The sequence below is a fragment of the Botryllus schlosseri genome, chromosome 6, assembly GCF_051294905.1.
Source record: "Botryllus schlosseri isolate E-star chromosome 6, Bs_hap1, whole genome shotgun sequence".
NCBI lineage: Eukaryota > Metazoa > Chordata > Ascidiacea > Stolidobranchia > Styelidae > Botryllus > Botryllus schlosseri.
In genome coordinates, this window is record NC_137241.1 from 22,491,524 (window position 1) to 22,515,686 (window position 24,163).

At 41.0% G+C, this 24,163-nt stretch overlaps 1 protein-coding gene across 1 annotated transcript; it reads left to right on the forward strand.

Moving 5' to 3' along the window:
- Window positions 1-4,915: 4,915 nt before the first annotated feature.
- Window positions 4,916-23,627, forward strand: LOC145441577 (cubilin-like). The gene is made up of 2 exons (XM_080319472.1): window positions 4,916-5,074; window positions 20,296-23,627. The coding sequence occupies exons 1-2, from the start codon at window positions 4,952-4,954 to the stop codon at window positions 23,341-23,343; spliced, it is 3,171 nt and encodes a 1,056-aa protein (XP_080175598.1). The 5' UTR covers window positions 4,916-4,951; the 3' UTR covers window positions 23,344-23,627.
- Window positions 23,628-24,163: the final 536 nt, after the last annotated feature.

Consider the following 24,163-nt stretch of genomic DNA (forward strand, 5'->3'; position numbering starts at 1 on the left):
ACACCTTTCGTTGTCGCAGTGGTAAAGTAATATATTAACAATAAGATATCTATCTCTGTTCTGTTGGTCAATTGGTCATTGGCGCTATCATATCTAGTCGTTTCCCCCTATCAGATGTTTCGTATTCTATTCTCTATTCTGTCGGATAAATAAAGACTGCGGGTATGCAACAGTTACGTAGTTCAGTAGTACTACGTACTCGTGTGCTATACAACGCTTTTTTCATGTATATTTACCTTTATATTGATTGTTTGATTCAGGATAAATGGCCAATTAATCTGTCATTCACGCAGCTAGCAAAATGAAATGACTTTGAATCATCACTCATACTTCCAAAATTCAATTTGACTTGAATTCTGACTAGACTCGTGACTTGACTTGACTCGAGTCACCTCCAAAAAACAAATGACTTGACTTGACTCGAGTAACCTCCAAAAATCGATTGACTTGACTCGAGTCAAAATGTGAAATTACTCGTGACTCGTAGGTAGTGAGTTGATCCCAACACTTCTACTCGATAGTGACTGTCCTTGGGATTGGTGAAGAGTTGTGACTTTGAGATAACGTGTAACGGTGCTGCCTGTGAATTATAATAAGCTAAAATGGCCATAAGCGCCAACGTCGTTTGTGCGAGCAATAAATAAACAAATTTTGTCGATGCTAGGTTGTAGGAGGGAGTTTGACACCTGGATTATTATTGGGCAAGGAAACTTGGGAAAAAAGTTTGGGAAAACTGGTCTAAAGAATACAATAAACTAATGCCGATTTGAATCACTGAAAAAATCATTACCAGCAACAAACGACAAAACTGAATGACTGAATAACAAATGACGCGGATTATGGATAACCGCTTAAGTCACTATTGATTTCTGAGGCCCACCAACAGTCAATCATTTTTCGTGTTACAACGAGGACGACGAAATGGTACACACAGCGTCCAAGTCAGTTCAGCTATCACATGCGTATCAGCACGTCCGCTTCTTCGCCATCTCATCCGTGTGAGCGGTGTCTTGTGCTACAAGTCGGCAACTACGAAATAAAAATGAAGAAAATTGACCTGGTGTAAATGACCATAGTAGTAGACAAACATACCACGAACAACCAGCTATCTCAGAGATGGTGCTTAGTCGATTGATATGTTCCGATGTTTGATATAGTTTCTTTGGTTTCGCTTCTAATCATCTTATTATTCACCTTCTCGTCATCCGTTAATGATTCGTAACGGATAGTTTGCTGGGCGGGTTTATTCCTATATCAAATTGTCGCCAACGCCGCATTTATCCTCGAATTTCGAACATTTCTGCCTACTTACTTCTATATATACTTCGCGCGTTCTTGTATATTGTCCCCTCCCGTTTAGTGTTGCTGCTACAACTGTTCGAAGAAATTAGGTATATATTCATTTATACCCGATAACGTAGCCTACCCATCCTATATTTTCCTCAACGATAGCATCTTTTCTCCTTTTTCGCGTTACCAGGTTGCTGTTTGTGGTATTCATGGTGTTTGTCGACTTGTATTGTCATATAACCCAGGCCGATATTCCTTAATTTTGATTCCGTATCTGCCGGCTTGTAGCACGGCCCCTTCTAGGCTTTTCGTAAGACACCGCTTACGCGGGTGGGATGGTGAGGAGGAGTCTAGATAAACATCCAACATTTAGGTAGGAATTCTGAAGTTCACCTCGGTCGGACTCGAACCCGCAACCCATCAGTGTTGTAGCTGTGGATTATACCACTAAGCCATCTCGCCACTGAATAATCCAGTTTAAAATTACTATTCGAAAAGCTGCCGATGGTATTTTTTCTACTGCACCAATGTGTGTAAGTGCAGTGAAACCTTCGTCTCAGATCAATTCACATATCCGTGGCCTATCAAAGACTATTCTGATCGTAGCTTCGCTTCAGAGACACGGGGAAATTGAATTTGTAAGAACTTGAAGGTTGAGCCATCTTTATCAAGTGCCCAGGTATAGTTTTTATGTGACCAAGTTTAGTGTGGAGAGGTGGCAAAGAATATATTGTGGATGAACATAGTAAGCAAATTTTACATTATTAAAACCAGTTGTAAAACTTGTTCTGTGTGGCCAGCTAATTTGTGTGTCGTGGTGATCACCAGCCCTCGAGTTCAACAAACACAAAAAACGGACGTTTAGTGTAACCGGCCTGCGACTCAAGAAGTGTCGAAATCATTTTAAAGCAAGGGCGGGCAAACTATGGTCCGCGGGCCGACTAAGGCCCGGAACACCGTTTTCTGCGGTCCGCGAAAGCCTCAAGAAAATATAATGCAGGGACTAAGCAATACTTTTTCTCAATATATTTCCCCATGACAATAATAAGTTGTAGTCTTTCCATGATGCTTCTTATATTTCTTACGTAGTACCCTGATCTCAAAGTCCACGCATTTCCAAGGGTTTCAGTTGGTAAACATCACAGAATTTCAAAACGGAAATAACATATTTAGGACCGATTTAAAATATAAATAACTATATATTTGTAGAAGCGTATATTTAAAGTATAGCGTGGTCAAGATGGTGCCAGCATTGTATATCTTGGAAGTAAAGCAAAGGCATGATTAACAAATCTATGAACAGAGGGTTCCTCACTGATTCAAATTTACATCCGCTTCTAAAAGTCCGCACAGCTGCCTTTCATCCCAAATTTTACCAAATTAGTTATTGAGGATGACCAGCTTGAAAAAATCTTGTCAATGTTTCTGACGCGTGTACCTTATTATTAAATTATTGTTTGATTAGTTTTAAATTTATACATATATAGCATCTCGATAATTCCTCGGTTATTAATATTGCGCTTCACAATTTAATATATAGTGCGACCCGCGAATGAACTCAAACGTTGAATGCGACCCGCGGGATGAAAACTTTGCCCGACCCCTGTTTTGAAGGCACCAGACATTTTCCATTTGTGTCACTGGCTATGTTGAAGAGGTTTCAAAAGCAATTTGATGTCTTCATAGCATTCAATGAGCTTCATTCAACGTCCAATTGTCCAACAGCAACAGAAACAATGTCAGTATGTAGTAATACTCAGAGGTGGTCAAAGTAGTTAAGAAATCTACTCAATTAGAAGGAGAAGTAGCGACGGAGAAATCTACTCAAGTACGAGTAGAAGTACTTATTCCATAAGCAACCTAAAACTACTTGAAGTAGAAGTAGAATTGACTGACTTTAAATCTACTCAAGTAAGTAAGTGGTTGTAAAAACGATCGTAATTCGTTCACATGGACTGTCAAAAGGTGCAAATTGAGCTATGCGAAAGGTCCCGACGGCAGGAGGTATCCGATTTTCGACAGCATAAGCTTTCGTCAGCATCATATGGGATGAAAATAATAGTATTGAAATGGAAATAAGATACTAATCCTCTGTTTACTCCAACAGCACGTTTTAGAAAATATCATGGTATAGCACCCTCCCCCTATGGCCTATATTATAAAGCCCGTAGTTTAATCGAAGAGCAATACGGAGTAGTTGTATATGATACGGTGTAAACACTTTGCGCGATTAGTATATGTTAATAGAAAAAAAATGGTAGATAGTAAAATGCTATATTGTATAGCTTTATTTCCGGATATTATAGGCAATCCGTCACTTGCTTTTATGCTTCAACATCTATGTTATGCAGACAAAAGAACTGATGTTAATTAGAACTCAAAGTATATGATACTGGGAATTGAAAGTGAAATATAATTACTACTTCTAAAAGCGGAACATGTATTTCATGTCTTTAGTCCAGAAAGTTTCGAAGGTTGGTTTGCTAAAACAGCTCTGAAACTAAAAAAGTCAGAGTCCACTTTTCCAGATTAGGACACGCCATGGACTGCTAGATTACGATATGATAAATAAATGCTAGATTGCGAAACATCAGTTTCAAACGTTATGATGAGCCATATTTACTGTGATGAAATATTTCGTATGGGCGAAGGGCGACAATGCGGTGTGAACGGAACAACGCCAACCCGCTACCTCAATTATATTCACCGATACTTTCGTGAAATTATACTGGTCACCCTGAACCACTGCGCGCGAAGCGCGACGAAAATTCTGGGCTTTAGTCAACTTTTATGAAAATGAAATTTTGATACTCCTTGAAAACAGCCCCGAAATTCCCCAGGCTATCTTCCTGATTGGAGGATTAAACTACTTCAACTTGACAAAATGAAAATAGCGAAAAGTGAGTAAGTAGATAAAAAAAATTATAAAGTAGAAGTAGAAGTAGCGAAAATCAGATATACTTGAGTAAGTACCAGAAGTAGAGGAAAACTACTTGAGTACTTCGAAAAAGTAGAAGTACTTCGTTACTGACCACCTTTAATACTGCCTTTAAACTCCGTCCGACAACAATCGCCATTTTACCGAACTGCACACAATGCCCAAAGCTGAAATGAATCCTGAAACATCTTGATAATAGACTACATAGAATGAATGAAATATTTTCTAAACTTTTCTAAACTAACCCGGCTCCGATCCGACTACGGTCGTATCAAAAAAATATGAATCCGACCGGATATTCAGTCCCACTCTATAGTATACATAGTGGGACCATACTGGTATTTCAAGGTTCTGCAATGTCTACTGCTCGCTGTGATCATTCCGAACCAGACGAGTTGCTAAAGTGTGTGCTTATCAAATTCATGAATATTTCATACACACCTATGGGGCTGCACCTTATCTGAGGTAACGGATGTGCACGTAAGAAAGTAAGCAAGTAAGATAGCGTATGAAAGAAAAATGAATGGCGAGAATAGCACATTATCTAGTCTGTGTTTACGAATATTATAAGGATGATGGATGTGAACAAGACGTTACCCGTCCCAGGGAATAATTCCATATGCCCCAGCTGCGTGGCACCACGTGGTGAGGAGATGATGTGGAAGTTTGTAAAATTGTATAAATACGACCATCGCAATAAACCAGGATATACTTTCAACTCAGATGGAGAAGATGCAAGCTATCGTCTTCGCCTGTCTAATGACTGCAAGCGTAGCGTCATTGGCGCATGCGCATTACCACGTCTTAGTAGCGGATCGCTCACAACCGGATGCTGAAAGATTGTCAGTGAGTTGTAAATATACTTCAATTTAGGCTATAGAAAGATGATTATATTCAGGAATAAGGCGATTCGATTCCAAGTCGAGTCGAGTGGTTTTTCATATTCAAGCAAGAGACTCAAGTCGATTCGAGTCACTAGAAAATTTCGACTTGAGTCTTACTCAAGTCAAGTCATGACTCGAGTCAGTACAACCTTGGTTCAATAGATGATACATACAAAAGTATGGATATAGTTGATAAAATTGTTGGCTTGCCCTAAAAACGCTCCACATAGAATTTGGGTCTTTTCTAACGTGTAGGAGTTGTGAACAAAAGAATTTTTGACTGAATCTAAAAGAGTGCTAAAGAATGCTGCATTGTCTAAAAAGCGAATCATAACAAATTTTGCTCAATTTTAACACGTTCAAACGCAGTCATTGTAGTAGAAAATTTTCAATTCGAAAAAATACTATTTAGGGTGGGTGTTTTGAGACAACCCAATAATTTGACCAGTAATATTTGAGAAGAAAAGCTATTTTTGGACAACTGTATAATATAGACATTAGACATGCATAACCCCGATGCAATAGAGCCAAGTATACCTCACATGTTGGTATCCGAGGAGGCTTTAGTAAATTAATTTGGGGAACATCTGACAATTATGCAGTGTAGACTAGAAATATGTACTGTGCCATATTGTGGAAAGCCGTATGCCACAGGTGGCGCAGATACGAGACTGGTGCGAATGAGTCGCAATTTTCAGTGGCAACTTTCATCCGCTCTTTGCTGGCGATGTTGAAAGTCTGTCTGCCTTTGGCTATAGCGTCACAAAGAGTGATACCGGCCATGTTTCGAGCAAAATTTTAATAGGTAGGACACGGAACATTTTCAAATTTCCATTCTCAAGTTTTACCGTCAAGATTGCGTAGTGGTGGAGCGTCCGGCTTCTTTACCGTCTGGTCGAAGTTTCTATCCCAGCCGGGTCAGTCCATATACCTTATTATCAGTACAACGGTATCCGTGGCTTCCCCGTTTGGCGCCCAGCAGCATCTCCGGGATAGCATGGAGGGGTGGTGTAAGACTTAGAAAGCCTTACAAAACTATTTATGCGCTTCCCTTTAGCAACGACAGATCGTATGAACGAATATACGAATATCATGCTAGGCGATATGAGTCGGTCATCATGGTCAGTCGGTCGTCACGAGTCTCGCACCGACCGAGATAGTGTGATGGTGATGCGCCCGGCTTCTTGATCGGTAGTTCCGATCGCCGGCCGGCTCAGACCAAAGACTCGAAAACTGGTATCTGAGGCTATCCTCCTAGGCGCTCAGTCATCACGGATAGCATGGAGGTGAACAAAATGGTGGTGCAGACCTTACTATAAAGGCCGTATCGCATATCCGTCGTCAAAGCATATCGATGATGCAGGCGAAAAAGAATATCATCTCTTTATATATACCCCGAAAGCATCAACGAAAAAATTTAACCATTCTAATCCTAAATGGACAACGGACTGCGACTATACAAAGGTTAAGAACCAAAGCAATTTGTTTAATAAATAGCCGTGAAGTTTGTGGTTGGTTGAACATTCAATATAATCATATTTGCCTCATCAGCAAGCAGTTAGCGCAAGTGATCGGCCCGATATCGTGATCGCAGGGGATACGTAACTGTCATTTACGGTCTGATTCGATAACTTTCTGTGACTTAAGGCGATGAATTTTCCGCGTTTTCTGCGAATCAACAACATCGAAACAAAATATTACGAATAACCACACCGACGGCTAATCAGTAACGGTATATACCCAGCGACTAGCCTCATTATCATTTTGAGGACGAGGGTGTGGAAAATCATGTTTTCGCCACAGATAAGTTTATGAGATCAAGTATATGCCCTTTTCCCAACGTGTTCTCGAAGAGAGAGCACGCAGTATATACCATTCAGTATAAATGAATTTTAACAAACCACAACACGTTGGTTAGCCTATACTCAGTCAACCCGGATATATCTTGATAAAACCGTGAAGCACTGTTCACAATGGCTGTGCGTGCGCAAACTCGTGGCCAACAGCCCATGCTAAGTATTAAGCGGGATGCACACTGCGGCCTGCTGTCAACGCAACTGCAACTCGTATCGCTAGTTGCAGCCCACAAGTCGCAAGTACTAGCGGCGCAATGTGGCTTACCCGTGGAAGATTTAATGAGCTGCAGTTTGTTTTTGTTTTTGGGGTATTCATGGTGTTTGTCGACTGCTATGGTCATTTTACACCAGGCCGATATTCTTCTTATTTTTCCGTAACTGCCGACTTATAGCACGGCCCACCTCTAGGCTTTTTGTAAGACACCGCTGACGCGGATGAGGTGGCGAGGAGGAGCCTAGGTAAACCTCCAACACTTAGGTATCGGAATTCGGAAGTCTCGAAATGAATACCAGCATCTCACACTCTGTGCAAATGAAGATTTCGAAGGGAAGAGAATTTTTGGCCATGAATGAAGTGACGTTACATGAACATTTCTCCTCAACGAATCAACCTGGTATTTCCATTTTAAACACGCAAAATCTTAGGGAGACAGTTGGTCGACATTTCCCGCTGCCTATTCAGGATTATAGAAATATAGAAGTGTCTATGGCAGTGGTTCACAACCGGGGGTCCGCGAAGCATTTCCAGGGGGTCTGCAAAGCCTCTAAATTTGCAAATTGGTTGGTAACCAAATTTTTATTTGTTTATATTAGCGGAATCAGGAAGAAGTTTGTGCTTCTTTACGGCTAAAACTTCATGAGTCACATCAACAGAATGGCCGTCTTAGATGAAATATTCTACTGTGAAAACTCATTTTAATTGCCAATAGCCTACTGATAGAAACATATTGATGTTTAGAGAGGTTTTTTGACGTGTGTGGAAAACATAGTAGTTGGAGCAGTAGGGTCGAGCAGGGTGACAGGTGACTTCGAAATGTTTTTAAAAATCCATTTTCACCTGTGATATACATAACCGCTATTCCAGAATAAGTTAATGATGAGCTGGTAGATAGAAATGACTCGGCTGGACGTCATATGTTCATTGTTCATTAAATAATTTGTTTCTCTATTTTGATGCTCTTGCCATATATGTTGCGATCATACTTAAAGTAGGGTTACCATATTTTGGAATCGGGAAACGAGGACACTTTTTCAAAATTTTCAAACTTGGAATACCAGCGGAATATCATGAAAAAGTGGTAGTCGTAGTCGGTTGACTAAAAAAAGGTCAACTTTCGCTCAGCTCCCGAAATACCCGCCGGATTTACGGCATCTCCGTCGAATTTTGCTATGATTTGACTAACATTCCTCAAAAAGAGGACAAAATCTCAAAAAGGAGGACATTTAGGCGTCCTAGGAGGACATTTTCAAAAACCCGAAAAAGGAAGACAAATCCTCCTGAAGGAGGACGTATGGTAACACTAACTTAAAGGTGTCATTGGAAGCGTTTCCCGTTAGTATTACATTCGCCACCACCACCGGCACTCGTCCGTATCAAATCGAAGGCGCTGAATCTCAAGACAGAAATGCAGCTGCAGAATTCGCTTTAAAATAATGTAAGTCTACCCAATTTCTACAGAAATAGTATGAGGTTACGATCAAGAAAAGTCTTTTTGTTGCAGTTTATAACTGAGCCTACACAGTTATATTTGCACAAGAAAGATAACGGTTCCACGATAATAGGGGCTAAATTAAAATAGGTGGGGGTCCGCAGGGTCCGTGAGGGTCCTCAGGGGGTCCGCAGAGGAAAAAAAGGTTGAGAACCACTGGTCTATGGAATATATATGAACTTTCTATCTTTTCTGACCTCAGTGACTGGATCCTCGGATTAAGCATTCTTATCTTATTACATCACATCCTGAATGAGGCAGTGAACAAAATCCAAATTCATTTTCTATTTTAACTTGAATGAAGAACACCTTACAGCAGGGGTGTCAAACATACGGCCCGCGGACCGCATCCGGCCCGCGAAGCAATTCTGAGTAGATTGAAAGTGCTTATGTTTTCCGGCACCAATGTTGAGATCTTATTGTAGGAAATACTTCCATTAAATAATCCCTTAAGACAGCAAATGTCGACCATGTTCATGGGTATATTAACCACCGCTTGCTGTGCTGTGGTTTCACTTTATATTTACCACTGCAAACAGCTCGATGACATAGACACCTTATTTGTAGAGGCCAAAACGTGCACACTGGACCTGAAAGTAGTTATTCGCAGAAGCGAAATCGCTAATGCGGAATCGTTTTATCCAGTTTAAATGGATAATTTATTACTCACACAGGAATATAGTTCAAATATCCGTGGCCTCACTGCTGTGTCACATCTGACTCAAAATGTTCCCGGACTCCAGATAAACCAGAATAGAGATTTGGTAAAAATGAACCCAATTCCAACGTCCGCGTTTTTGGTTAAATCTCTTTTATTCCGCACAACGCATGCCCCGGCCTAACGCCATATTACGACTGAAGGTAAAGGAGCATAGACATATGCCAACTTATATCGTAATTTGCACCACCATTTTAGCCGTTCATAACTGTATTCAACCGGCCAATCGTCGCATTTTGGCAAATTTCAATGTTCGCGTCTTGCTACTTGCATGCAAGTATAAACCATTATTATCCATGACACAATGTAATATCCTATTTTTTTATATAAAATAATCTAGTGCAGTGGTTCTCAACCGCCGGTCCGCGACGACTTTCCAGCCGGTCCGCGAGGTATTTTGCAATTTTATAACAAAATTTCAAGATGCAATATGTTGAAGGCTTGTCCATTGATAAAATAAAATAAATGTCAAATATCAAATTTTAAACTCATCCAGAACGTCGCGAAGTAACATATTAGGTCTGGGAGCATGTCCAATTTGACTTGAAGTTCAACCCGTGTCATTTGACGAAATATGAGCGGCAAGGACTAATACGAGCTGACTCACTAATCCGCGCAGTTTGCGCGATCATTCGTTTTCGATTCATTCCTTTTGTGAAGGGACGCACCATCACATAATGAAGTTTAGGCTAACATATAGGAATCCGGAAAGTGTGCGATAAACTCACCGGTGGGATAACCTTGAATGAAAACAACTGCTCTTTATTGAGCGATAACTTCGATGTATATATATATGTATAATTGTCCATAGGCTCCATAATGGCTTGCACCTAATCTCACTGTCCTGGCAATATGTGCCCCTCAGCACAATCAATCAGTCAATCAATCAGGTTTATTAATATTTTCATCGTTTCAAAACATCACAAGACTGCGATACAATGAAAAGATAGGAAGGTGTCGAAACAACTTGGAGTAGCCTTTAAGATCAGACACCCACCTCGGCCTAGGCGAAGTAAATAAGAGGCATGTACATTGAATGAAAAGTAATGCAGAGAATATAAGACGCAAGCAACAAAATGAGGTGGCATGTGGCGGAGGGCGAGGTCGATGTTAGGTCGTGGTCCGGTAATCCTGAAGACTGGCTAGTATTGATTTAGAAGAAATTGCTTGTATTTCGACTTGAATGCGGACATGCTCGATGACTGTCGGATAGCCGGCGAGATGCTGTTCTACAATTGGAGTCCGGCATACTTGATAAAGCAATGTGTTTTTTTGTATTCAGTCCTGATCATATATGGTAGTTGTTCTTCGTTGACGCGCGTGTCCTGAATTTGTGCGCTTTTGTCACCGAGGTGAAGTAGTCGTTGAAATTTGCGGGACATTGACCGCAATGGAACTGATACATAAACTTGGCAATTTCTAGCTTCCTCATATCTTCTAAGTTTAGAACACCAAATCTTTTGAGAAGTGATTTATCAGTTGCACATCCAGGCCCCCGTGGGGCTTTGGCAATGATACAGATGATCCGATGTTGAAGTTTTTGCAGTGGGTCAATTGTATTCTTGCAGGCAGCACCCCAACAAAGAATTCCGTATTGTAACTTTGATAGGAATAGAGTGTTGAAGAGTATCAACAGCACGCCGACTGGCAGAGCGTAGCTAAGGCGGCGAATTAGACCACATACCTTCGATAGTTGTGGTTTGAGTGATTTTATGTGACTCTTCCAGGACATGTCCTAATCCAGTAAAACACCAAGTTGGCATTAGTGTTGGAAATTGGTTGACCAGCGATGTCAACGGTTAGCACAAATGACAAAGCCGAGAGTAAAATTATTTGCCGGTGAAGAAATACCAATTTGGAATCTTGTGCGTCCTTTAGTTTAGTACGCTTGGGTGATTTCAATATCTAGTCACAATATAACAGACAGTAGGTGGCGAAATATTGACATGCTATGAAGTAATTATTCCAACAGGCCGACCCGAATATGTTAAATTATTTTCTATTACGTGCCCTAAATTTTCCAACACTACACCTCAATCAACTCTAATCTAATAGTTCTGATAGTATACAAATTTACAGCAACATATATGCAATCAACAATCTTATTGACCGATTTAGTCATAAATTGCCTATAGAAAACTATCTTTATATACTCAGTAGATTAATCGAATGCGTGTTCGCAAGTCCTGGCGAAAACAACCTACCATCTGTGGGTTCTTTGGGTAAGGCCTCCTACCTAGAAGTTCGGTTTATCGCTTTGTGTGGCCCAAGACTACGGTTTTGGGCAATTAGGCTGACGATCGGCCCTGATTTTGTGGATTGGCCAGTTATAGCTGTAGTCAGGTGTTTTCGTGCGGCGAAATGTATTCATAGTAGGGATCGTATGAACCTCAGATTGGTTCAGGTTCTTGTGAACGCGAATCTTTTTGAAAAGTTATGTCTGAACGTGATCGTGTACCTATGACGCTACGTGACGCCAAATTGCAAATTCCAACCTTAGATATTTCAGTGAAGCGATATTTTATTGTACAGCGACGACTGAGGCCACATAATGCCAGAATGCTGAAGTAGGCTACATGCTGCCTTTTTTTAAAAGTCACCAAATGTATCATCTTGAGCAATCAACTGATATAAATCCCATAAAATTAATATCTTCCGTCGCTTTGCCAACAATTTCGACGAGGTCTTGCAAGGGAATACAAGCTTACGCCTTAACGATCTGTGCCAGACCGGACAATGTCTGACACGTCTGACTATTGATATATAGATATTGAGCTAAGTATAAAACGGGATTGTATACTTGCTTCCGATATTACTCCATTAACAGGTTATACAGTAGCCAACACCCCGATCGCACGGATTGGATTTTTATGATACAATAAACATATCAAATAATGATCGATCAGATACGCCTGTTAGATTTTTTATAGTAGACCGCGATGTATTCTTCATATCAACTTCATTGATTGGTGGAACGGAGAAGGATGATTCGGTGACCATCTACATGTAGCGTATTTCCAACTTGATGTTGTGTGACTGCGAGTCACGCTCAAAGTAGAGAGTCACTAAATATAGACAAACGGAAAGCTGAATATTTCGAGCAAACTAGTGTATCAAAGCAAGTAAAATATTTGAGATTGGCGAGGTGCATGCTCGATTGTGTTGATTTTTATATATTGCTAGCGTCATGCATGGTGGCTCGAAGTTGAAAAGCAAAGAATTTCAACCAATGATGTTATGATGTGAAAATTTGTAATATATGAAAAAGGTTCACAGCCCAGAACCTACGAATGTTCGTTTGTGAACGTGACCCTTTAAGTTTCCGAGGTTCACACACAGAACGAGAACGTGAACGTCACGTTCTCATCATCCCTAATTCATAGTATAGCCACAGTAACCTACGACTGGTGGTAATGAGCAATGAGCAAGGTAGCACGACAAGGTGCTTGGTTCGAGTCCGAAACGCTTGGTCTCTCGATATTGTCGAAGATACATAAATTTTCGAGTTAACGTGGTCGGTTCAATCCATGATCTTCGGCGCGAAAGACTGTAAACGACTCTCGGCGCTAGCATGTTTATTTTGGCAGGGCAATTTTTCCTCGAGTTAGCAGACTCACTACGAAATAATCAGATGGATGCCATCCTGAACTGAACATCTTTATCTACGATCAAACCACTCAAAATGTCTCTCTCTAGCATCATATACTTGCATAAAACAGCTGCATACTTCACGTTTTGAGTTGATTTCAATATTTGAAAGTTCACCGGTCCGCCGAATATTTTTTGAAATTTTACCGGTCCGCGAGGTGAAAAAGGTTGAGAACCACTGATTAGTGTTCGAGTGAACAGCAAGGACATGAGTTAACATTTTAAAATCAATTGATTCATCCGGCCCGCGAGTTATTTGAAGGTCTGAATCCGGCCCGCGACGCAATTTGAGTTTGACACCACTGCCACTTCAAATATGGTATTCGGAATTATTTTCATTTCTATAGTCGAATGGCTCGCAGATGTTACCTTTGAATTTGACCCAGAGCCTGCATGGTTGATTTTCCAAGTTAAAGCTCTCGTGCACCTAATCACAGTGTTGAGACCAAGTCGTCTAGTCGCTGCACATTTTGACTCGCAGCGCATAATCTCATGATTTAGCAAACCGGAACAAACTAAAGATAACTAATTATCTATAAACAAACTGTACCAATGTACAGTGTACACTGCGCAACATTCGTATTCGCAAATATTTCCGATAATGACCGTGACGATTGTCTATTAGGTAATGGCTTCACTCGACAATCAACCACTTATGCACACAGAATTGCAGAGCGATATATCTATGTTCTGGGGGAGATGTGGAACCGATGGATCACTGGGACCGAAAATGCTTGACAATTTCGCCATGATAATTCCATGATTACAGTCCGTGAATTTGTCTACAATTACATGCTGAGAGAATCTTTCCTCACATGCAAAAAATCCGACCTGCGTGAGTTATGGGGTCTGTGACGAATGATTTACGTTTTATGGGGTGCAAGGTAAATTTGGATCGACATTTGCCTCTTTCTATATCACCTTTCCGACTAACAAACCCGCCATAATTTTTGATGTGAAGTTTAGGGCTTATATCAGGGCATATAATGGCACATCTTTTTGAATCAATACCATCCTCGAGTGGACTGTTTTCAAGTCAATTACAATATTTATGGGGTGGGGGACCTATGGTACCATGGCCAAATCCAGCAAAATAGATGGACCAACTAATCACTTAACAACAGAAACTCGCCTACATATATATAGGCTGTATATCATAGGTACCTGTGGTGTTTTGTCGCTATTCCGAGGTATTTGAAAGTCAAAATGTCGATTTGCGGGTAAAATGTATGTGGCATCAATTTTGTAAGTTTAGGCGTAAATCAAAACATGATTTTATGCCAACATTTGAGTTGATATAATCTATTTTATTCTTGAAGGTCGCGACGAAACATTCTTCATTGACTTGATGTAGCTTAGCTTATAGTACACAATGAAACAAGTTAACAAATTTGAGTTTTTGAGCGTATGTCTCATAGGTCCCATGGTCGTGTGCCTTTGGACCCACCGGGTGGGGACCGATGACACGTTCGAGCAACAAATTTTAAACGTTAATAAATATTTTTTGAAAAGGCGGATATTCATGTAAATGTCCGCGATAGGTAGAGCTTGTATCGAAGTGCTGGGACAGCAAAAGATCTGCTATTCTCGGCTGGAGATTTGAGGGTCACATTTTGCAATTTTTGATCCATCGGTACCACATCTCCCCCATTTCGTCGATGTATACTACCGTACTGATTACACGCGACTTTCATTTCCCGTCGCGTCAATCGCAGATAGCCAGAAATAACGAAAGTTGTGGATCTTGTTGTCCTGTTAAAAAATCGTGAGGACGAACCCCCTCCAGCTCGCATTAGTAAGAAGAGATTGGTAGACGTGAAAATTTCGTTTGGTTCGTCATCGTGCGTAACCTTATCAAATTTTATGCGTGCGGATTAGCAGTTTTTAATCACACGATTAACATTCTTCCGGATCAGCAAACTGTATCATCTCCGCTCAAAATGCGTCACGATTAGCGGTTTTTATTCACACGATTAGCATTCTACGGCAGTGGTTCTGAACCTTTTTGTCTTCACGGACCCCCGCGGACCCCCGAAGTTTTATAGCAAATCTAGCTCAATTATCGTTGAACCGTCATATGTCTTGTGCAAATATTAAATGTAGACTAGCAGCTAAATAGCAGCAAAATACATTTTCTTCAACATAGCATCATACTATTTATGTAGAAATTGGATATACTTTTATTTGAAAGCGATTTCTGTAGCAGTGTAGCTGTACTTCTTGAAATACGTGATTGTGTCTCGAAAATCTTTGATTTGATATGAACGAGTGCCGAAAATCCATTTCCGCCAATTTATGTTTGTTTGTTTTGTGGTATTCATGGTGTTTGTCGACGACTATGGTCATTTACACCAGGCCGATATTCTTCTTATTTTCGGTAACTGCCAATTTATGTGATGCCGAGTATAAAAATAATGCGTAACGCTTCCGACGAGACATTTGGGTATGATCATAACATATATGGCACCAAAATTGAGAAACATATTTTGTAATGAACATACAACATCCAGCCTAGTCGTTTCTACCAAGCAGATCATCTTTATAAATTATTCGGGAATATTGATTATGTATATCACGAGAGAAAATGGGTTTTACTAACATTTCGAAGTCACCCTGATTGACCTGCACGACTGATACTTTTATATTCTATCACAAACCCCATCAAAATGTCCATTCTGTTGATGTGAGTCCTGAAGTTTTAGCAGCGATGAAGTGAAACTGCATCGTCATTTCCCTATTTAAAAAAATACAAATTCGGTTATTAACCATTTTGCAAATTTAGAGGATTCGCGGACCCCTGAAAATGCTTCGTGGACCCCGGTTGAGAACCGCTGTTCTACGGGATCAGCTCGGGGGCCTACAATACTAAATATCGTAGGTCCCGAGCTAACTTTATTATCTCCGCCCTCAAAGTCATTACTAGTGATTTGCCATTTATTCTGAACCTAGAAACGAATATAGAGTAACTGTATAACTTCAGTCCGTAATTATCAAATAAAATAGAGGATCGAATATGAAACTTGGAGGTTAGTGAAACAAATTGGCATGGTGCATTCCACTGCGCTTCGAAACATTCATGAGATACAATTTCAGCCCCGTCCTATTTATGAGTATTATTACCGCATAAACTATGCTTGTTCGATGTAAATTATATAAAAAAAGTTGGTTATGGTGAGCACTGATGAGAACTGATCAATGTGAGCCGTCTACGGTATTAGATTAATTTACTAATAGTACGACAACGTAAGCTATAAGCCAGTGGTTGGGAACCTATGGCTCGCGAGCCATATATGACTGTATTGGGCATAAGATATGGCTCTTTGCGAAATTTTTATTCTTGTGCTTAATTTATCTATATATGCAGCAACTTGTTATTAAATCTTCAGCACGACCAGTATAATCATTATTGTGGCAGTATAAACATGTCTTAAGAGGTCTTTTTGTTTGTTTGTTTGTGGTATTCATGGTATTTGTCCACTACTATGGTCATTTACACCCAGGCCCATATTGTTCATTATTTTCCGTAACTGTTGACTTATAGCACGGCCCACCTCTAGGCTTTTTGTAAGACACCGCTTACGCGAATGAGGTGGCGAGGTGGAGCCTAAGAAAACCTCCAACACTTAGGTATCGGAATTCTGAAGTCGACCTCCGTCGGACTCGAACCCGCACCCATTGGTGTTCTTAAGAGGTTGATACAGTGGCGTATTCGGGGTTAGGGGCTCGGACCCCCGGAATCAGTGCGACGATTACATTCGATTAATATCAGTTATTATAAATTCTATGATATTTACGATGAATTGCGCTATTACAGGTAAGGCATCGCCCGGCCGTGCCTCACCTATGCCTTACCTCTCCTCCCACGCTTTATTTTCGAACAATAAATAGGCAAGTTGCGTGATTTTGGTAGTAAAAATGTTCAAAATCTAGTAGACAAGTGAGGCACTGCGTCACCTAACTCCCCTGACCCCACGTCACTGACACATCACACATTACAGTGGGTATGTATACTGCTGTATATTGACCATGTTTAGCTCCACCTACGAATCATGGGTCCTCGCATTTAAGATTAGCATCAGGACGAATCTACGATCTCGTATGACGGAAGACAGTTTCAAATTTTGTATGATGCTTAAACTCAACAATTATCAACCAGACTACAAAGTCAGCAGGAATGCCATGCAACACCAAAAGACGCATGAACTGTAAAACCATGTAAAAAGTAGATTCATACTTTTACTGTTGTCTACATCTGTTGGAAATCTATAAATCGTAATTGTCTTAAACTTCGAAAAATATCATATGCCTCTCAGTGCAATAAAATTAAAAATACATAACTTGCAAAAGATCTACGTAACTCAAATTTTGCATACTCATTACTCAAATAAAGGCAACCAGCGCGATTAGTACGACTTTTTACAGAGAAATTACGGTGTACATTGGCGCTTGCATGACGTCACGATTTTTCAATTATGACGTGTTAGTTGATTGGCATGTATGGCTCTTTGAGAGTTCAAATGGAAAAGATAGGGTTAATATGGCTCTTCGGACGAAAAAGGTTCCCGACTAGTGTCTAACCTACTATCACTTCGTTTGTGGTCAGTTTGTCTGTGATATAACAGTGGAGGATAAATAAAACTCACAATCATGGAATGAATCATTGAATTACCGACCGTGGCGCACCAGTCCCTTTTGTGAGATAAGCGTCACCACCACTTTTTACAATACTACCACTAATAATAAGAATATTGAATGACTGGTTGCTCTAATTGTTAGACAAAGGGTTCCTAAAGTATGGGTCGCGACGGCACTAGCGATATTTTCCGTAATATTTGTAAAATTTCTTCGGTCGCTATGTTGGGATACACGTAGTAAAGTCATAACTACAATATGCCTTTATCATGAAAAGGAACCGACTTTTGTATTACACAAATTGGTTTGACTTCATGATAAGCTTTGTCTGACATTGGCTTCTCTGGGGAACATGGTTGGATATCGTTGGGCTAATTTTGAGTGGGGGCGTGCAACGAGCAAGTGCGGGTATTTGATACGCAGGTATTTCGATGACAATACCTTGCGCGTCCTGACACGAAGACACGAAGTTGTGGCCAACATACTGCTGTGCAAAGTGCAATGCCAAAAAGATCGCCGGCTATAAAACCATGGCCAAAATTGACCGTCACTGATTGGCCAAAACCATCGATCACTGGCTAACACATATTTCTTGGCAGACAAAGTAAGAGTGGTTTTGGGGGTTCTGAAGGACACTGATTCCGAATATGACCTTAGTTTTTTCAAATTGGCTCTTGTTTTGAAGATAACCCATGGGGCTATTTTGACCGAAATCTCCCATTTTCGCTGTAATGGCCAGATAGAAAATCGGCTCAGTCGCACTATAAAGTTTAGAAATTCAATCTACTTGTTATTTTTACACACAAAAGACTCTTTTAAATCAAAGTACAGCAACAGCACTATATTTAGGGGTATTAGATGTATCATAATTATGCACTTTCACGGATATCATGTACATTCATATACTCCAATAAGTATTTACATCGGTACTCAAATAACGTGGCAATAATGCAGTCAGTTTGACGTTAACCACCTATTGTAAATTTGAAATAATCAGTTGGAATATAATATTATTCATTTATTATAAAGCACAATTGTTTTTTGTACGATTTTCGCCTGTCAGCAATTTACAGCCGTTTCTCGAAAGGATCCAGCAATGGTCTGCCATAATATATTCTTATCATCTCGTAGGTCCCGGAGCCATATCTTATACCCAAAAGAGCCACATATGGCTCGCGAGCCATAGGTTCCCGACCACTGGTATAAAGACACGAAAAATTGCGACTCGAGCCATTACAAGCGGCAATTTTCACGGTATAGACTATAGTGGTATAGTTTAGGGCAGTGGTTCCCAACCTTTTTCCACCCACGTATACCCGGGGCCTACGATACCTACAATCCTACAAAAGTTACGCGCGTTTCCACTATTTATGACGTCGTAATCACGTGTTTGACCTATGCGAGGTGTAATAACAAATTCCATTAAACTAGGCCAGGGGTGTCAAACATTCGGCCTGTTGGCCGGATCCGGCCCGTCAGACGATTTTATCCTGTCCGCGAAGCAATTCGGAGTAGATTGAAAAAATATTATATTATCCATAACATCCACAGTAATAAACAAATTACAACGCCCCCGTTGACAGTAAAGTATCTTGTATTCATCACAACGCATACGCAGGACTAACGCTAGATTATGACTAAAGCAAAGGGAACACATAAATATGCCAGCTTGTATCGCCGGTAATGCCACTGTTTAGCGGTTATTAACTGTATTCAACCGGACAATCATCGTATTTTCATTGTTCGCAAGTAATGGCGTTGCGATCCGTGTATAGGTGTATTGATCGATATATGCTTGATAATAAAGTATTCACGCGAGAAGCAATGGCACGAGGCTACATTTTGGATTCCGTTGCCTGGTCCGGCCCGCGAGCGATTTCATGACTTAGATCCGGCCCGCAATGCAATTTGAGTTTGACATCCCTGAAACAGGCATTATCAGCCAGGGTTGATGAGATGTATGAATTTTTTTTCACCACCAGTTACCAGAAGAACAACATAATAAAAAAATAAAAACACACAACAAAAGTCAATTTATTAAATGCGATGGCTGCATATGTGTATTTGCCACTAGCCGGTCAATGCGTGGCATACGTTTGCTCACAGCGCATCGAAAGTCATGTACGGGCGCAACAAGTTGGTTTCGTTTTTTCGACTTGATAGTCACTAGGGATGAAAATCCTTGCTCGTATTCCCACGCATAAGGGGAAATTAGCATGAGAATAGCGTGACACGACGGCTTCAAAAAAACTCAAAATCAACACCGCCTGAACAAATAACTCCCTTCGGTCTACAAAAAAACATAGTCTACTCGCCTACCACCTGGAAGATCTTCGCGTAACCACTAATGGTGCGCGTACTACAGGTTGCGAACCACTGGTTTGGTGGCATCGACGTCAGTTCCCGCTAGGCCGCGACTGCTTAGAGCTTATGGAGCTGTAAAGTCGACCATCAATGTCCATCTGTCCACTCTCACTCCGACAGCTAAATGTTTAAGTAAAATAACACCATTTTCTACATTTTAGCCCCGGTCCCCAGTATATATATTGAGCTTCTATAAAACATATCTGATTGTCATGCAAATACCGATTGACTATTGTTTATCTATATCGATTTTCAGACTTCAATTTCGTCGCATCTGAGTCGTCATCGACAATCATTGACTCATCCCGAAGACATTCTGGAATCTCTGACGGTTGACGAAGGCTCCGGCTCTGATAACGAAGATTTGTCTTCGGCAGATATTCAGGAGTTTCAATTCTACATGAAAAACAACGACACCGAGAATTCCGCTCGAATAACCCTAAGCGAGCTGATGCCAGGCAACGCCGTGTTGGTGGATTTTTCCATACACAACCAGGGGAAAACTTACAGCATGGCCAAGCATTCAAAAATGTCTATGGAAGAAGCCACAGTGGACTACCAAGAATCGGTGTCGAAAGGTCTAAGCGCAGTAATCTTAGGCGACGTTGAAACTACATTTGATCGCTGTTCTGACTGTCGCACTGACGAGTTGGATCCGGACCAGGCCATAGCCGCGACTGTAAATATAGCACCAGGCGATACATTGTCGGTATCGCTGAGCTACATGGTTCCTGTAAACACTAAAATTGCGGAAACAGAAAAAGAAACCTATCGCACTGACGTGACGATAGATCTCGACGAGTCTGCCAGGAATTTTGTTGGAGTCCTAATGTCTCCGAATTATCCTGACGATTATCCAAATAGCGCGGACCTTACCTGGCTCATCAACGCGCCGATTCTTGACTTGGTTATCTCCGCAAATATGATAAGTTTCGATACAGAGGCATGCTGTGATCATTTGTACATTTACGATGGACCGTCAGACACATATCCTCTGCTTTTTGTCGGCTCCGGAGGCATATCAGGTCCCGAATCATTTGTGACGACGAGATCCAGCATGTTCGTGAAGTTTCAGACCGACTCATTGATTAATGGCGGAGGTTTCGCTCTTGAATTTCACCCGGCTACGAGGGAAATCATTACCGAAGATCAAACTGACGAAGACAAAAATAATAACGGGACCGTAATAATGCTCGATAGCACGGGCATAATAAAAACTCCCAATTACCCCGAATTCTATCCCGCGGATTCGAGAATTGTTTGGGATATAGTGGTAGAGACTGGATACACAATTGACTTCAGGATTATGGACTTCGATGTATTCGACGGCGAAACAATGCAAGTGATCGACCTCATTACAGACGAGGTCTACGTCACGTTAGATGATAACAGCGATGCCATCCTGCCGTTTGACTTCAATGTATCTTCGAGTGAAGTCTCGGTCGTTTTCAACTCGCTTGATAAGGTCATTCCCAAAAGAGGATTGTATGGGAAGTACTTTTCACGACAGGCGGAAGAGATATCTTTGGAGCAACAGGACATGGCGTGGCACACACTTACTTCCCCTCGCTATCCACATGACTATGTGAGCAATGAACACAAAGTGTGGGTCATCACGGCTGGAGATGCAACGTTTGATATCCGAATTGAGGTCTTGTCGCTGAACCTAGAAGCGGGGTACGACTTTCTGTACATCTACCAGGGCGGGTCGATTGATCGAACCCAAATAATGGCGACCCTGTCAGGAAACGGTGATGATGATATCGAATATATCGTCTTCCAAAATACGACGACTATTGTGTTTGAGAGTGACAGATCAATCACAGATAAAGGATTTGAATTGAGGTACAAAAACTACAGGAGATATACCAATTGCTCGGATACCACGGAGATTTTAAATGGGGAAGGAGGTGGGATTGTGCTAAATTCGGACTACCCCAGCTCTACCTACATATCTGGCAACTGTCAGTGGCTAATTCGTGTTGATGAATCGAAGAAAATAGCCGTACTTTTGCGTTACTTTATTGGCAGTTATGCTACAATTTCATTTTATAATGGGAATTCAAAATTGGATCCGTTGATATGGTCCTCGAATAATGACCACGACATCGACTTCGATGACGGAGTTAGCGTTGCCTCGAGCTCCAATGAAATGTTGGTAATCATCAGTCGCAGCCAGTCGTACAGCACGACATACTATTACGGTTTTCAAGAAGTGGAAGGCGACAAAATTCCATATTGCTACGATATGTCACTTCATACGGTTTCTCCTGGCCAAATAACCAGTGCAAGTTACCCTCGATATGCGCCCTACGACGAATGCAGTTGGTTATTACAGGCACCTGTTGGATATCAAGTCAAGGCGTCGTTTCAGTATTTCTACACCTCTTCGAGCTCCTACCGTATGGTACAGTTTTATAACGGGAATTCAACAAATTCCGAATTGATAGTAAGTTGCAGTAGTTACTATTGTCCTGCAGATACTTGGTGGGTTCGCAGTAGCTCAGTAAACTTGCTCGTCGTTACGGACGTGTACGCTAGTCTGCGATTCAAACTAGAGTATGAGTTCGTATCTGGCTCAGATACTTACGTGAACCGAGAGATAGGATCGGTTATGTCACCATCCTTTCCGGGCACATACCCCGAGAACTCGTACGAAGTGACACACATCGAAGTCGTCTCCGGCACTATCATGTTTGACTTCAAGAGTTTCGCAACAGAAGCTTGCTGTGATATTCTGTCTGTGTACGACGGAGATTCCACATCGTCGCCAACGATGTATGTTCTTAGTGGGGAACACCAAGGACTGAGCGGTCAGTCCTCGGGACGATATCTAACTTTGGAGTTTTCATCTGATGGCTCTGTTGACGGCACTGGATTCAGAATGGACTATTGCTCCACAAGTCAAGACTGTGGGTTTTTAACGGGTCAAAATTCAGCGTACACGTACCATCAGATACCGAACTTTGACTATTGGCATCATTTCGGTTCTCCCGCCTTGTCGAGATACTATCCCGATAACGCTGACTTTTTCTGGTATGTAGAGTGCCCCAATATGCCGACCAGAAGAACGAACTATGAATTTAGAAGAGCCGATATTGACCAATCCGATTCACTGATTTTGTATGCGGGCTTCCAAATTGACGAAAGTGAAATACAATTGGATTGGAGTAATGGACGCCTCGGCTATTTTGCCTTAACCGATATTTACGTCTATAGCCGACGTAGTCTTTTATGGTTCCACTCTGACACCGCATTTTCTGGTTTGGGATTTTTCGCCAAGTACCATTGCGATGATGATTAGACATCCGTTACGAGGCATCACAGGGTGAGAGTAGCAAATATATATTACTGAGTGCATATGGATTTCTGTCTGGTGGTGATTGTACTGACATGCTTTACGAGTGTGCCATTGAGCAACCCAACTTTGTCGGAAGATTTACCAATATAACTAAATTTCTATTCGTGTATTTCTGTCGCAACTCTAACCTGATAGAAAAGATAATTTTTTTTTAATGAGAGGTGATGTAATTTCTATGGGAATGGATGTTTGCTTACATATTATATGAATATGACGTGGAATGAAAATTGTGTTACAAGATTGAGTTACGGACAGATAATGCATCTCTACTTCAGGCAGCGGTCCGGATTGAATATCAGAGCTAGGCTATTATTGCGCACGCGCACTTCCTCGAGACTACAAATTGATCGAGGACACTATAAGAATTCAAGCGAACGTCCAGTGTCCCCAACTCGAACCCAGAAAGTCATCGCAGCACTTGTCTTATCATTCCATATTATTGAACCTATTATTCCATGTACACATGAGATCACTAAGAATGGATTATAGCTGCCGAAATCACAACCCAGAAATTGATAGGGTGAAGGCTCGAAAGAGACTCAAAATCCATTTCTTAAATCAGTATGAAACAGAGTCATACTCCAAATCTTGATTTTTACCACCGTAGTAAAAGGAACGAATTCATTTGTGATGAGGAATTATTGTCTTAAACTGTCACTATGTGTCAGTAATTACTGGTCAGTGTTCAGTCAGTAATGGAGGAAATCACTATCACTAGTATTCTATCGGCGTACCTGTTGCGAGTATAGTTAATTTGAAAAGC